At 31.1% G+C, this 14,545-nt stretch overlaps 1 protein-coding gene across 17 annotated transcripts; it reads right to left on the bottom strand.

Moving 5' to 3' along the window:
* Positions 1-1,112: 1,112 nt before the first annotated feature.
* Positions 1,113-9,820, bottom strand: LOC107900777 (putative disease resistance RPP13-like protein 1). 17 transcript variants are annotated; one of them, XM_041098380.1, is made up of 4 exons: positions 7,924-9,820; positions 5,420-7,776; positions 5,268-5,331; positions 1,113-5,171 (listed from the first exon to the last, which is right to left on the bottom strand). In XM_041098380.1, the coding sequence occupies exons 1-2, from the start codon at positions 9,726-9,728 to the stop codon at positions 5,502-5,504; spliced, it is 4,080 nt and encodes a 1,359-aa protein (XP_040954314.1). In that variant the 5' UTR covers positions 9,729-9,820; the 3' UTR covers positions 1,113-5,171; positions 5,268-5,331; positions 5,420-5,501. The 17 variants fall into 17 exon arrangements, with proteins under 17 accessions (XP_040954314.1, XP_016681977.2, XP_040954312.1 ...); XM_016826488.2 differs by having other exon boundaries at positions 1,113-4,682; positions 5,044-5,126; positions 5,420-9,820; XM_041098378.1 differs by having other exon boundaries at positions 1,113-4,928; positions 5,044-5,126; positions 5,420-9,820.
* Positions 9,821-14,545: the final 4,725 nt, after the last annotated feature.

Consider the following 14,545-nt stretch of genomic DNA (forward strand, 5'->3'; position numbering starts at 1 on the left):
CCAAAATGTATGCCGGAGTATTCATATCTATAACACTAGACTTAGTCGCTCGTACGTAAGTATCTTTTATTTTTTATATGAAAAATAATGCAAATAAAGAGTGTTAGGCAGGATTTGGATTGGTGATTGGACGCGGTGCGGTGCATTTAGCTTACTTTTTATCTTACACTATAGTATTGTTATAATATTTAATCTCACTGTTACCGCTGTTTTTACATTAAACGTAGGTAAACATACCGCCCATCCAAACTCATATTTAATCAACAATCATGGAAGGTACCTATTTTATCCTCTACTAATATTTTTTAACAAGAAAATGAGGAAAATCAATGATTCTGAGTTTAAGAAACTCGCTAGTATAAGTTTTTGTTCCCTTACCATATTATCTTTTTTTCCAACATATTAAAAATTAACAGTTTGATATTTTTAATAAGCGTAGAAGAAGAAAAAATTTGTATTCCTTTCCTTTATCAATTCAATAGCTATTTTTAGCCCATAGTTAATATAAGCGTAAATTTTATTTATAGTAATTTAACTATTAATAAATTTATATTTTAGTCACTCGATCACAAAAACTTACAATTTAATCACTCAATTATCCGATTTTGATCATTTAAGTCACTCTTCCGCCAAATTGTCAACCAACATTAGGCGGTTAAGCTACTATTCCTCAAATACAATGTTAGACACCTAATGATTAATAGTTTTTTTTATTTTGATCACTCAACCATAAATAGTTACTATTCCTCGTAATAATCAATAACATTATTGATTTATAATTTTTCTTTGACACATATCAATTTTTAATTGATTATCTTTTTTTTTAATGGACTCAACGGGTCTAACTATTGAACTAATAGACGTATCAACTTAGGAAAAACAAAAAGTTTAGATATCACTTATAATAAAAAAAAAAGTTTAAGTATTAAAATGAGAAAATCCATAGATTAGATACTAATTTATGAGTTAAGTTTTTTTTTAGATATATTTAACGGTTTGACTAATAATTTAACTGAAAGAGATGTCAACTTAGAAAAAAAAATCATTTGGATAGAAAAAAAATTAAGTGGTAAAATGGGAAAAATGGTATGGTTTAGCTGAGTTTTTTTTTATTGGTAGAGAAAAGGTTTTAATCAAAACATAACATAAAAATTACACAACTCATTAAACTGCTTAAACCAGAACCTAAACTATCGAGAATAGATGCAATAGATTTTCCAATTTCCTTTGGAGCCTGAACAACAATTTGCAGGCCAAATTCATCTGTCACTAGGCTGAAAAGCCCGTCGACAAGGACACTTCTACGATGCCATCGACCCCTTCGCCACCATTGCTAGAGTCATTCTCTTTTGGTTCAAGAGATTCAATAATAGCTGCCATAGCTTAATTGATTGGAATCTCATCAAACACTACATGTCAAGATATAAATGTTCTCTCATTTGCATCAGGACACTTATATCCTCTATGTCAAGAGCTGTAACTAAGAAAAGTACAAGGTGCTGACCAGCACTGTAATTTGTGATTGTTGAATGGACGCAAGAGAGGAAAGCGTAAGCATCCAGATACCCTGAGTCGTGAATAGTCTGGTTTGCAAGAATAAAGCTTCTGATGAGGAGTCAGGCCATCCAAAGCTTTGGTGGGAAGCCTGTTAATCAATTAGACTGCGGTATTGAATGCATCTGACCAATATGACAGAGGTAATGAGGCTTGAGCTAACAAAATTAATCCATCTTCTACTATCTGTTGTGATTTCTTTCAATTATTCCGTTTTGCTCCGAGGTGTAAGGACTTGGATTTAAGAGAAATCAGGAATTAGAATAATGATTCAACTTACTTTCAATGAGCATAATGCACAGAAGGCTGAGGTTAACTTAGTTACAACTGCTGTTTAGTTACTAACAAACTTAAACAGACTGCAATTTGCTCCTTTGCTGGTACATGGTTGATCTCAAATTTCCCATCAGCTACATGACTCTTACAAAATGTTAGTTAAGCTCCACATGTTCGGATCGACCATGCAAAACAGGATTACTAGACATGGCAACAGCCCTTGTGTTTTCACAACAAAGTACTGAAACCCTTCAAGCTCAACTAACAATGATTCAATCCATATCAATTCAGAAACAGTACCAGCCACAGTTCTATATTCTGCTTCTGTTGAAGATAAAACAACAATAGGCTGCTTCTTAGAAGACGTTGTCATATAATATATATACACACACGGATATATATATACACGGATAATGTGAAATTTATTAAATTTTATTTATCAAAGGTGTCAAATTTATTAAATTCTATTCACCGAAAGCTATAAAAATATTTTAACCTAAGAATTCTTAAATTCTATCTAAAAATTCTTCACAAGTTAATTGATTTTTCAAACTTGAAAATTAACACCTTCCATAAATAAAATTTAATAAATTCCACCTTATCTCTAGGATAAAAAAAATATGTAGCTTGAAGTAGATCTTCTATCTTCAATGATATAACACCCCAAAATTTCTGATCTTAAAATTCAGGCCGTCTCGATGGCTAGGTGAATAAATTCCTGAATAAGAATGCTAAATTTGAGCAAGAAAAAGCTATTCCAGTCTTCGGTTATTTAGTTGATGGGTTGAAGATAGCTTGGGATATGGGTTTTGGGAAGGTGCGGGTGGAAACGGACAATGCTGCAATGGTGTGTACTGAACACTGAACGTGTTGATCGACACCCTTTCAACCTTGAAAGGGGCATAGTTGATTTAAAGAGAAGACGGTGGGAGGTGTAGTCTCCTATATTTATCCACAAGCTCTAATTTTATGGCAGCTATATCATTGTAAGACGCTTTAGGATGGAGATGTTTGTTGGTCGGATCAGGTTGGTTTTACTAAATTTTAAGCCCGTTTGTTAGGTTTGGATTCGATTGGGTACGAAAAATGAGCTTAAAATTTTGTTTAAGCTTAGTCCAGATAAAAATGTTAAAACTCGGGCTCGGCCCGTATCAGTTTTTTATATTATTTTTAAATATATATAATACATCAAAAATACTAAAAATATTAAAAAAATGTTTCTCGAAAAATTAAAAATAAATTTTAAAAATATGTATACTTAAATAACAGTACAATATGTGCAACTTAACAAGCAAATGTCTGTAAAATAGTAACAAAATTAATAATAAAATAAGAGTTATACAATATCTAAATAATAACAATAAAATAGTAGTAACATAATTGTGAAATGGTAGCAAAATAGTAAAAAAAAAAAGAAAATAGTAACAAAATAATAAAAAACATCAATTTTCTTTTGTATATTTAGGCCGGGCCAAGCTGGACTCGGACAAAAAAAAACTTACCCAAGGCTCAGACCAATTTTTTAAACAGGCCTTATTGTTTTGCCTAAACCTATTTTCGAGTCTATACTTTATTAAAATTCTGCCACTTTTCAAGTTGACCCTGACCCAACCCGATTTATGGACAAACCAACTTTTACTACTCCACAAATTTCAGTAACCACCGGAGAACATCAAACACATTCTGTGTTAGAGGATGCAAAGGGAGCTACTTATAAACTCTATTCCCTTAAGAGTTATAAACTCTCTTTGTTCTCATTATAACATCAATAAAATATTATTATATAATATTTGTCTATTTTAATTTTATTTATTTACATGAATTATTTAAAATATGAATAATATTTTATAGTAATAATTTGATGTAAAAATTTTGAAAACATATCTATATAATTATGTATAAGAGGAAGGTAAAGCTGACATGTGGAATAGCCTTCTTTTTTTTATATAAGAAAATGATAAATTTTCAATTTTAATCTTTAAAAATTTATATTATACAATAATGATTAAATTTTTATATTTAAATTTAAGATTCAAATTTTGCTCTTTAACTTTTTGACATAATTTGCTACCTTAATTTTTTACAATGTCATTGATTAGCTCAAATTTGTTATTTTGATTAAAATATTAATGTAATTTTCAAAAGTTATCAATACTATTAAAATTATTTGTTAAATTTAAAAAATAAAGGGACTAAATTTCTAAAAATAAAAGTACTAATTCTAAATTTCAAATATACAAGGAGTATATATACTAATATTCAAATATATACACTTTATAATTTGACTCAAAATAATTAATAATTATTCCAACACGAACGGTACTAATTATTATTAATTTAACTGTAAGTAAAGGTTTGAAATTATAATCTTCAATATAAATTCAATCAAATGCAATAAAAATGATGATATTTATAATATAATATATATAATTTTTAGTTATATAAATTTGTACTATTATTTATTTTTATGTCATATTTAGCCATGATATCTTTTATAAACTATTTATCAATATTATTAAAATTTTCCTTCCCATGCAAACTGGAAACCATAGTTTCAAAAATAGTTACTAAAATAATCCATCACAGCTTGAACACGGAAATGGAAGCGTTTCTTTCACTATACATCAGCTTCTCTTCTTTTCTCATATCCACTGTTCTAGTTTGCAGTGGCTTTCCCCGAGAAGAAAGCAAGAGCACCATCAAATGATGCATTAGTTATACACACACAGATAGTAGTTCTAAATTATACAATGGAGTACACAACTATCAGCAAAGGCCCCAAGTTTAGATATGATTCAACTGCAGTTTCTTTAGAGATGTGAAAAAAGGTTTCTCCTAGTTACCTCCAAAATCTGAAAATTTCCAAGATAAACCAGCTTGTTTTCAATAAATGACAAATTAACTAAATGTATATGGCCACCATGAAAAAGTAAAAGAGACATGCAAAATACACAACTCTTTTACACAAATGTTCTCAAAGAAAACGTATCTTCTAAGATGTTTCAAACTAGTGGCTAAGACTTGCTCATCCCCATGTTCTTGGAAGGTCCACAAAACAACTGGTAGTTCAATAATTCAGCAACAGCAGCAAGAAAAGGCTGCTACGAAGGACATACAGCCCCAGAAATTTAATAATACCAGTGTCCAATCAAGTTTAACAACACTGACAAACTCGAAAAGTTATAAAGAGGAAAGAGATAAGCGAAGACATACCTTTGCGCTCATCAACAAGCGTACTGCCATCAATCAAACCCATATACAATCAAGGAACAGAGAGCCTAGTTGACTTTTCTCAGCTGTGGGTCCAAACAATGCAAATGCATCAGCAGCCTAACATTCTCCTGACTCAAATGCATCAACGGCTTAAATAATGAGCAAGATCACAACCACTTGTCATTGGCAGATTAGTCAGGAATATGATTCAGCAATCTATTTACCTCAGCTAACTGCACCAATGATTGGAACCTTTGTTGGTGTAACAAGATTCTTATCCATTTCTCTCTACAAAGTAAGTGAGAAATTACATCATTGTTAAAAGGATAGTCTGATACTAGGCCAATTAAAATTGATGGCATCTGAAGAAATTTACCCAAGGAAAAGGAGGGGATGGCATCCCTATGCAGTTCTCACTTCTCCCGTAGAAAACTCAAACTGATCTGCCAAAGCCCACACTAAATATCTGTAGCAACTATCTCAATACAAGGGATGTGGGCTATCAACGGCCAATATTCTCCTCTATCTCTTGAACATCGGTTTTCCAGAAGTGAACAGTTCCTAATACAAAGTCTTCCAAGTGTTGCAGGCAACCCTTCCCTTGGCAAGTTTCGAAGCTTAGGACACTCGACAACCTCTAGCTCTTCAAGAGAGAGTAGATTTTGAAGGCTCACAGTTAGGGATTTGAGATTATTGAGACTTGCCATATATATTGAAACTAGAGTAGGGGGAAGCAGGCACTCATGTGGAAAGGAAACCATATCTGGTCCACCAGCAATGCTGAACTCTCGAAGAGAGGTTAATGTGTGTAGGTTCCATTTTGAGACTGGATCCTTGAGTTCTTTACAATACCAAATCTCAAGTGATAATAGATTAGGAGGCAAACCCCCTCTAGGAAAAGAAAGACGTGGACAATCACAAATTGTTAAATATTGAAGGGAAGTGAGATATAGCATCTGATCAGGTAAAGACTTGAGTTTGTCACAACTGCAGATATTTAATGTTCGCAGGTTGGGAAGTGGCAAACCTATCTCTGGGAAGCATTCCAGATCTTTGCAACTGTTTATATTTAATTCTACCAGACACATGAGATTCTGTAGAGACTCTGGCAAGCTTTCTAGATTTGAATACTTCAAAATATCCACGTATTCAAGCGACGCATTATCTGGCAACATCCTATCTAAAAGGGGCTTCAGCTGCCAGCAATCCCAAATCCTAAGCACTTTAAGGCTAGTTGGTAATTTACCTTCTGGGAAGTTTTTGAGTGATGGACAACCAATGATCTCCAAATGCTCAAGATAAGAAGCATATTTGTTGTTATCAGCTTGCATCAATCCCTCAGGTAGAGAACATAGACTCGTGCAATCTTGGAGTTTTAACCTTTTTAAGGTAGGAGGTAAACGCCCACTTGGAAAGCGTGTGAGAGAAGGACATTCTTCAATTTCCAAATCTTCAAGAAGACAGCTGGTAAATTGACTCATTATCCAAATGGGCAGGTTTGTAAGCACAGGACAATCTCTGAGCTGCAGATGCCTAAGTGTGGATGAGAAACCTGTCTCCGAAAAGGATACGAGCTTTGGGCATGATTCAATATGTAATCGCTCAAGAGACTTGAGAAAATGCTGACTTTTAGGCACTAGATTTTTTCCATTTTCAGCTAGTGATAAAGGGGGAGAACTTCCATTAACTTTTACATATTCAATGGAAGCAACATTCTCACATTCAGTAACCTTCAGCCTCAATGATGTCAATCCACTGCAATTGGAAATGAGAAGATGCTTCGGTGCTCCTGGAAACTGTTGAAACCCATCTGGAAAGCATTTAAGGTATGGCAGACCCCTGATTTTCACTGTAATTAGAGAAGTAACGCCAACCAGGCTCAGTGGAACCATATTTTTGCAATCTTCAATATTTAGTTCATGAAGAGATGGGAGGTTCAAAACTGAATCAACCAGGTTTGGGCAGCCTTTGACTATAAGCTTCACTAGAGAAGGCAGGTATCTGGGTAATTTCTGATTCAAGTTTGGACAATTATGAATCACTAGCTCATGCAGACTTGGGAATTCTCCATCTTCGTAAGGATGATACCAATATTCCCATTTCAACATATTTTGAAACTGTAGAACTTCCAAAACTGGGAAAGGCTTAAAACCCAATTCTTTGACTCCATCCATACCCAATTCTTTGATTCCATCCATGCCTTCTATTGACAACTTCTTCAGTGATGGTAGTCCGCCGAGTGCTGGAAGGGACATAACATTTCTACAATTAGAGAGGTTTATATCCACAATATTAGCCAGTGAAGAACCACCAAACCAGGATGGAAATTGTGTACCACCATAAAACGCAACTCTAATTTTTTTAAGATTTTCATGAGGTTGTAGCATGCTGAAAACAGGCAGTGCATCAACATCAAGGAAGTCTGGACTCCATTGCATATCTAAGCTGTACTCCCCAGCATCCCGAGTACCAACCACATTTTCCAGCCCACGAATAGAAATCTCCTTTCGCAAATGTAGCAAGCTCTTCAAATCTATGAAGTTAGGCCTCCTGTCCTTCTGCACAAAGAATTTGGACAAAATCTGTAGATTTTTCAGATTACCTAAATGCATAGGCATCTCTGTCAAATTCTCAGTATCAGTAAGATCAAGAACATGAAGATTAATCAGGTTCTCAATAGCCTGAGGAAGTTTAACAAGGTTCTTGCACCCATGCAGTATCAATGTCTGCAAGCTGAAAAGAGAACCCACAGAATCAGGCAATGATTTAATTCTGGTGTAAGATAAATTAAAGTATCGTAGATGAATCAAACCACCAATTTGATGCGGTAGCTCTTCAATGCAATAACCGCTCAGACTCAGAACTCTTAAACGCACTAACCTTGGCAACAACTCCTGTAAAACATTGTTACTTAAATAAGAACTTGCTGCCCAAGGTGATGTATGTATTGGTAATGCCATGAAAGTTCTTAAACTTTCCATTTGATGCAAAATTTCAAATCTTTTTGAAATGTCATACTGGTGACGAAGGAATGAAAAATGGCGAAGCTTTTCAACTCTTGCATATAATTTGTCTCCATCAGAATTAAAGCAGGTTTCTCTGGAAACATACTGAGCTAGGTCATTTATGAGATCATGCATCACATAACGAGCTCTGTCACTAGTTGACTGTTGGAAAAAAGATCTTGACTGCAAATCACGAAAATACTCGATTCCTATATCCTTCATTTGCTTCTCTCTTGTTGTCTGTTGCAAAAAACCCTCTGCCATCCACAACAACACCAACTCATCCTTCTCAAATTCATAATCCTTTGGGAATAAATCACAATAAGAAAAACAGCGCTTCAAATGGAAAGGAAGGTAATGGTAGCTCAATCTTAGAGCTGGAAGGATGCTGCTTCTTTCTTCTGGCAAGTCCCATATCTTGCTCTTTAAAACATCTTCCCATTCTTCTTGATGGTTCCCTTTAGTACGCAAGAGTCCTCCGAGGGTCTTGGCAGCCAACGGCAACCCTTTGCACTTCCTTGCTATTTCCTCACCAATTCCTCTTAAGCTCGGGTGTCCTTCAAAATCCAAAGTCCCAAGGGCATGCCAGGTAAACAATGAGAGACAATCATCATTTGTCAATTCTTTCAAACGATAAGTCCCGCAAGTAGTCATGATGGATGCAACACGTTCATTTCGAGTTGTCACAAGTATTCTACTTCCAGCTTCTGCCGCAATGAAGGGCATACGAAGAACTTCCCATTGCTCGTAGTTCTCATTCCAAACATCATCTAAAACAACTAAAATTTTCTTCCCAAAGAGCTTCTCCTTTAGGCTAACTTGGAGTAAGTTTAGATCCTTTAAATTGCAACCCTCCATACTAACAGCCTGAAGAACTGTGGCTGTCACCTTAACAACATCAAATTCCTCAGACACACAAACCCAGACTCTCAAATCAAAAAAGCTTTCAACTTTGGCATCATTGTACACTAACTGAGCCAGAGTGGTTTTGCCCACCCCTGCCATACCCACAACGGAAACCACACCAATATCACCAACACCATCATCACTATCGTTCATCAGCAAATCAAGAATTGCCTCTCTATCTCTTTCCCTACCGTAGACATGAGACTCATCAACAAGGGAACTAGATCTTAATCTCTCTTTCATCCTTTCATACCTCCCTCTATCATTCTCAACTAAAGCCAAACCATTCTTCACTGCAACAGCCTCTTCCAGTCTAGTAGTAAGACTCTTTAATCTAGATTCCATTTTGGTACTAAACTTAACAGTTGAAGGATTAAAACTCAAACAGCAAGTCGAAATATATCTCCTTACTTTCATATAAAAAGAAATACGTCTCCTCGCGTTGTAGGTGGATAGAAAGGAGTCCGTGTCTTCCATTATTTGGTGGCGAAAAGATTCAAAGGTCAGCTCGTCGATGATATCCTCAGCATCGTAAGCAATATCTCTTAAATCGCTGAGCCACAGCTTCACTGAGCCGCTCCAGGTTTGCTTTTCTTCAGCATCTTCAAGCGAAGCATTGATGTTGAGCAGCAGCTTCTGCCATTTCTTGAGCTCTGATGAAATTTTATCTTTGTCAGCATATTTCATAAAAAGAGTGGAGGAGATAACATCTACCACCGAACTAACCAAAGCAGAGACGAGGGCGTCACCAAGAGACACCGCAAAAACTTCCATCGAAGCGCTTTAACTTTGAGCAGTAACTTTTAGATAATATTAATTACATATTTATTTTAATATGATGTTACTAATTTGATCTGAATTTGAAGATAAAATGAGCTAGAAATCAGTGGTACCGAAAATATAAAGTGTGCAATAATTTAAAGGAGAGATTTATAAACATAAAATTCTATTTAAATTTAAATTTTATTAGGATTATTGTTAGGATTATTATTTAGATTTAATTTCAGCTTTTATCTTTATTTATTCTTTAGAGTTTAAATAAGAACAATTTTTTTTTGTAAAAACTCCTTCTCCCTAAAGTTCTTAGCCTTTTGTTCCTTTTATTTTTAATAAAATTCTATTTTATTAAATTTATTTGTTTTTTCTCGAAAAGCATGAGTAACTAAATTCATTTAGTCAAAGGTTGTCGAGATTTCTCAAAAAAGGTTCATGAGGCTTAGAATCTGCACTTAGTCTTCTTAATGAGTATTTATTGTTTTTTTGCATTACGAGACTGACACTTCCATCCATATCCTTCCAAAAGTGATTTTTTCATCTTGTGCAAAGGCGACTGCTTTGTATATTTTGAGAAGGTTACAAGTCGGTATATGTATATATATTATTGGTTCAAATAATAGTATAGATATACAACTGATGAATGTAATAGAATGTTGATAATAAAATTAAAATATATTAAAATAAAGCTTCATTTAAGTGATAAATTAAAATTTTTACTAATACAATTGGAGTGACTTCAAATCTCACAATATATATTATTGATTTCTTTAAAGTGAAAAAATAAATTTTTTTTGAATAATATTACTTATTTTACTTACGAAAAGACATCCTTATAATTTTTTAATCGAGTTAGTGTCATGTTACTAACTAAATTAAAAGTTTAAAAATTAATATAAATATGTAACGATGGGATGGTGCAACCACAGAAAAGAAAATCATGAGGAAATTAAAAATTATTAAATTTATTAGTTTATTAATAGCATTGTAGGCATGCTCTTGTTTAGTTTTGATCTACTCTACTCTACTCTACTCTAATATAATTTTTATTAAATAAATATAAGGGTAAATTTATCATTAGTCATGAAATTATGTGTAAGTTTATATTTTGGTCATTGAATTAAAAATTTATAATTTAGTCATTGAATTATTCAAAAATTTTAATTTAAGTCACTAGACTATTGAAATTAATACTATATAGTTTTCTTTGTTCGCACTCTCTGCATCAATCAGAAGCTCTCTTTATCTTTTTCCTCTGCAATTGATTTTTTTCATGAAATAATTTTGGACGTTGTGAATCTGCGAACCAAAATTTAAATAGCTTTTTTTTTTCTGATCTTCGACATTGACCGTCAGATCAACTTGGATCTAAAGTATGTTCTTCTCCTCTTTGATAAGTATTAATGCACTATACCGATTATCAAATTGTCGCTTGAAACTCGCTAACGGAACTTTAAAGTAAAACTTAACATCCTAATGGCTTAAATAAACTTTTTTTTGTATAGTTTAAGGCCTTAAATAAAAAATTTCGAATAGTTTAGTGGTTAAACTATACATTTTTTGTTAAATAGCCAAAATAAAAATTCACGTTTCCGTTGTAAATAACGTTGAAGGAAGGGAAATGTCTTTGATCCTTTTTATTAAATGGATTAATTATAATTTTAGTCCTCCTTAATTATTAATATTTGAATTTAAGTTTTTAAACAAAATCTTTAATTTAAAATTTGAAAATATTATAAGTTTACTTCAATCCCGAAACAACAAAATTCTAACATCACCATGTATGGTAATAAATTAGATATATCCTTATCTTTCATAATCAACATTGTCATCTTCGGGTTGCCTGTTGTGAACAACACGTTGAAGGTGAGAATTGTAAGGAAGGCATAGACTTTTCTTAACCATTTGTAACCAGACAGCAGTATTGTTACAAATTCAGTACAGAAGAATGGAGCAAAGTGATAATGGATTATTGGTGGCAGTGACAGGCATGTGACATGCACTCATCATCTCTATGCTCTCGCCATGACTCTCTTCTCTTCTACCCACAGTATCAACACGCGTATGGAACACCACACATAATGTATTATTTTACTAAATACGCCATATATCTCAAAAATAAAAATTTATTGGCTAAATATTTAAATATAAGAAAATATGTCGTTCTTTAGAGAGTGTGGAAAAGCGCACGTAATTGGATTCACCTTCTCTTTAAGTTGTTTTTTTTTACTATTTCAATTTAATTAGTGTGTTTGGTCAGATAATTAATTGTTATTGATTTTGTTTGAGTCACATTTATATTTTTTATTTTATTTTAAGTTTTTTTATATTTTTAATTAATATTTTTAACATATTAGTTTGTTTAGCTAAATGGTTAAATAATAATAATTTTATCCTTGTTGACCCAAGTTCAATCCCCCTTTTTTAAACACATTTGTAATTTTTATTTCATATTGTTTTAAGTTTTTCTTTAAATTAATAAATATATTATTTTCAAAAAAAATTATTTTTAATTCATCTTTTTAATTAACAACTCTTTTATTCATAAAATCAAATAAATATTAAAAATATGATTATTTTTAATAAATATATTTTTTATATGTGTAATATATATTTTTCAATCCATATCATGAGTGTAGTAAATTTTAGTATGATATATTTTTGTATGTGTATTTAAAGTATTAATAATTAAATTTGAAATAATTATTTCATTTTATAATATTAGAAAATCACCATATGCACAATATATGTGAAGAAAATAAATATTTAACATATAAATATTATACATAAAGAAAAATATATAACAAAAATAGTTGATGTTTGTATTATATATAATGGAGTTATTAATTTCAACTATTTTTTACATAATGATATATGTAAAAAATATATTTTTATTATATAATTACATATTTATTATTTGATTTTATCAATAAAAGAGTTATTAATTAAAAATAAAAAAAATGAAAACAATATATTTATTAATTAAAAATAAAAAGAAACAACATGAAATAAAAATTACAAATATGTTTAGAAGAGGGGAATTGAACTTGGGTCTCAAAAATAAAATCATTATTATTTAACTATTTAACCATAGAATTAATATATTAAAAACATTAAAAAATGAAATAAATAAATATATATATAAATGTGAGTGGAAAAGGAAGAAGAATCGAACCTGAGATTTAAAAATAAAATTATTAATATTCAACTCTAACCAAACAAACTAATTATATTAAAATTTTCAATATAAAACTAATAATTTAATAATCAAGTTATAACAAATAAAGAATCAATAACTAATAATTTAATAATCAAAGTTTTGTAAAATATGAGGTAAATTCTGACCTATTAAATCGTCCTTAGCGTCTGCCTTCATTCTCGAAATTAGAGCATTAATTTACTCATTCACCTCCCGCCTATATATTTAACTCCTAAGTAATCAAATCAAATCATTTAAAGCGCGTTTCATAATTTTTTATGTTGAGAAATTATAAATATTAAATTTATATTAAAAAATTATCTAGTAAGTATAATTACATAATATAATTATATTGGGTTTTTTACAAAAATATTATAAAAAATAAAAATAACTAAAATATTATAATTTTTTTATTTACCAAAATATTATTTTTTTTTATTTACGAAAATATACAAAAAAACAAAAAAACCTGCAAAAAGCTGACACCAGCCAGGCCAATCATATTGGTGGCACCAATGGTGCCAAAGTGATTGGCGGCACCAATGGTGCCAAAGGACTAAAATTGGGCTAATTGTCTTCTAAGCTCTCATTATTTATTATTATTTTTATTCCCTTTCAACTCATTTTTTTATTTAATAACTCTATTTTAATTTAATAAACTATTTTCATTTAATAACTCTATTTTAATTTAATAAACTATTAAGTAATACTTAATTTTTTTAAAATTAAAATAGAGTTATTAAATGAGAGAATTCTAATTAAGTGACCATTTGCAGTTTCAAGGACTTGACATGCAAATTTACCATTTTGAATTTTGAAAGTGAATTGCTGCTGTGCGCACTAAAATTGAAATGTGGCTAATTGCCTTCTAAGCCCTCCTTATTTATTAATATTTTTTAATATTTTCCCTCCAAAATTTTAGTCCCCTATTTACTTTCCCTCAAACTTTTACTCTCAAAAAACTTTTTATTTTCCTCCTAAACTATTACTTCTCACCCTTTACTCTCAAATAAAAAATTAAAATTATCAAAAAAAAAATCCCTAAACATAAATAGTAATAATTTTATTTATATCTACTATTTATATTATTAAATTAAATTTCACATTTTATATTATTTATATTATTGAATTGTTTAATCATATTGAATATTTATACTAAAATTGAATTATTAATGATGCCATAAAATATTCGTGTTAAAATTTTTTATTGGTATCAATTTCACATTTTATCTTTAAAATAACTTTTATTAAAAATCACATTTTTACGTTTAATATATTTTTTAATTCCAAAATACATGGTGATAAGAATCTGAAGATAATTGAAACAGCTAACCCGTATATAAAAGATTAATAAATAAATTATGAGGTGATGAAAATTAATAAAAAATTTGATTATGGTGGGTGACAGTGGTTACAAGGACCCAAAATTATTTTTTTAAATTTAACTCGAACAAATATATTCGATTCGAATTCCATCTCACTCGACTCGATTTAAGAAAATTTCAAATCAAATTAAGATGATAAAATATGATTCGTCAACTCGATTAACTCGAAATTTTTTCATTTGATTCGATCGAATGCTCACCCCTATCCTACCTACCATATTCGAACTACTTTT

The sequence above is a fragment of the Gossypium hirsutum genome, chromosome D08 (assembly GCF_007990345.1).
Source record: "Gossypium hirsutum isolate 1008001.06 chromosome D08, Gossypium_hirsutum_v2.1, whole genome shotgun sequence".
NCBI lineage: Eukaryota > Viridiplantae > Streptophyta > Magnoliopsida > Malvales > Malvaceae > Gossypium > Gossypium hirsutum.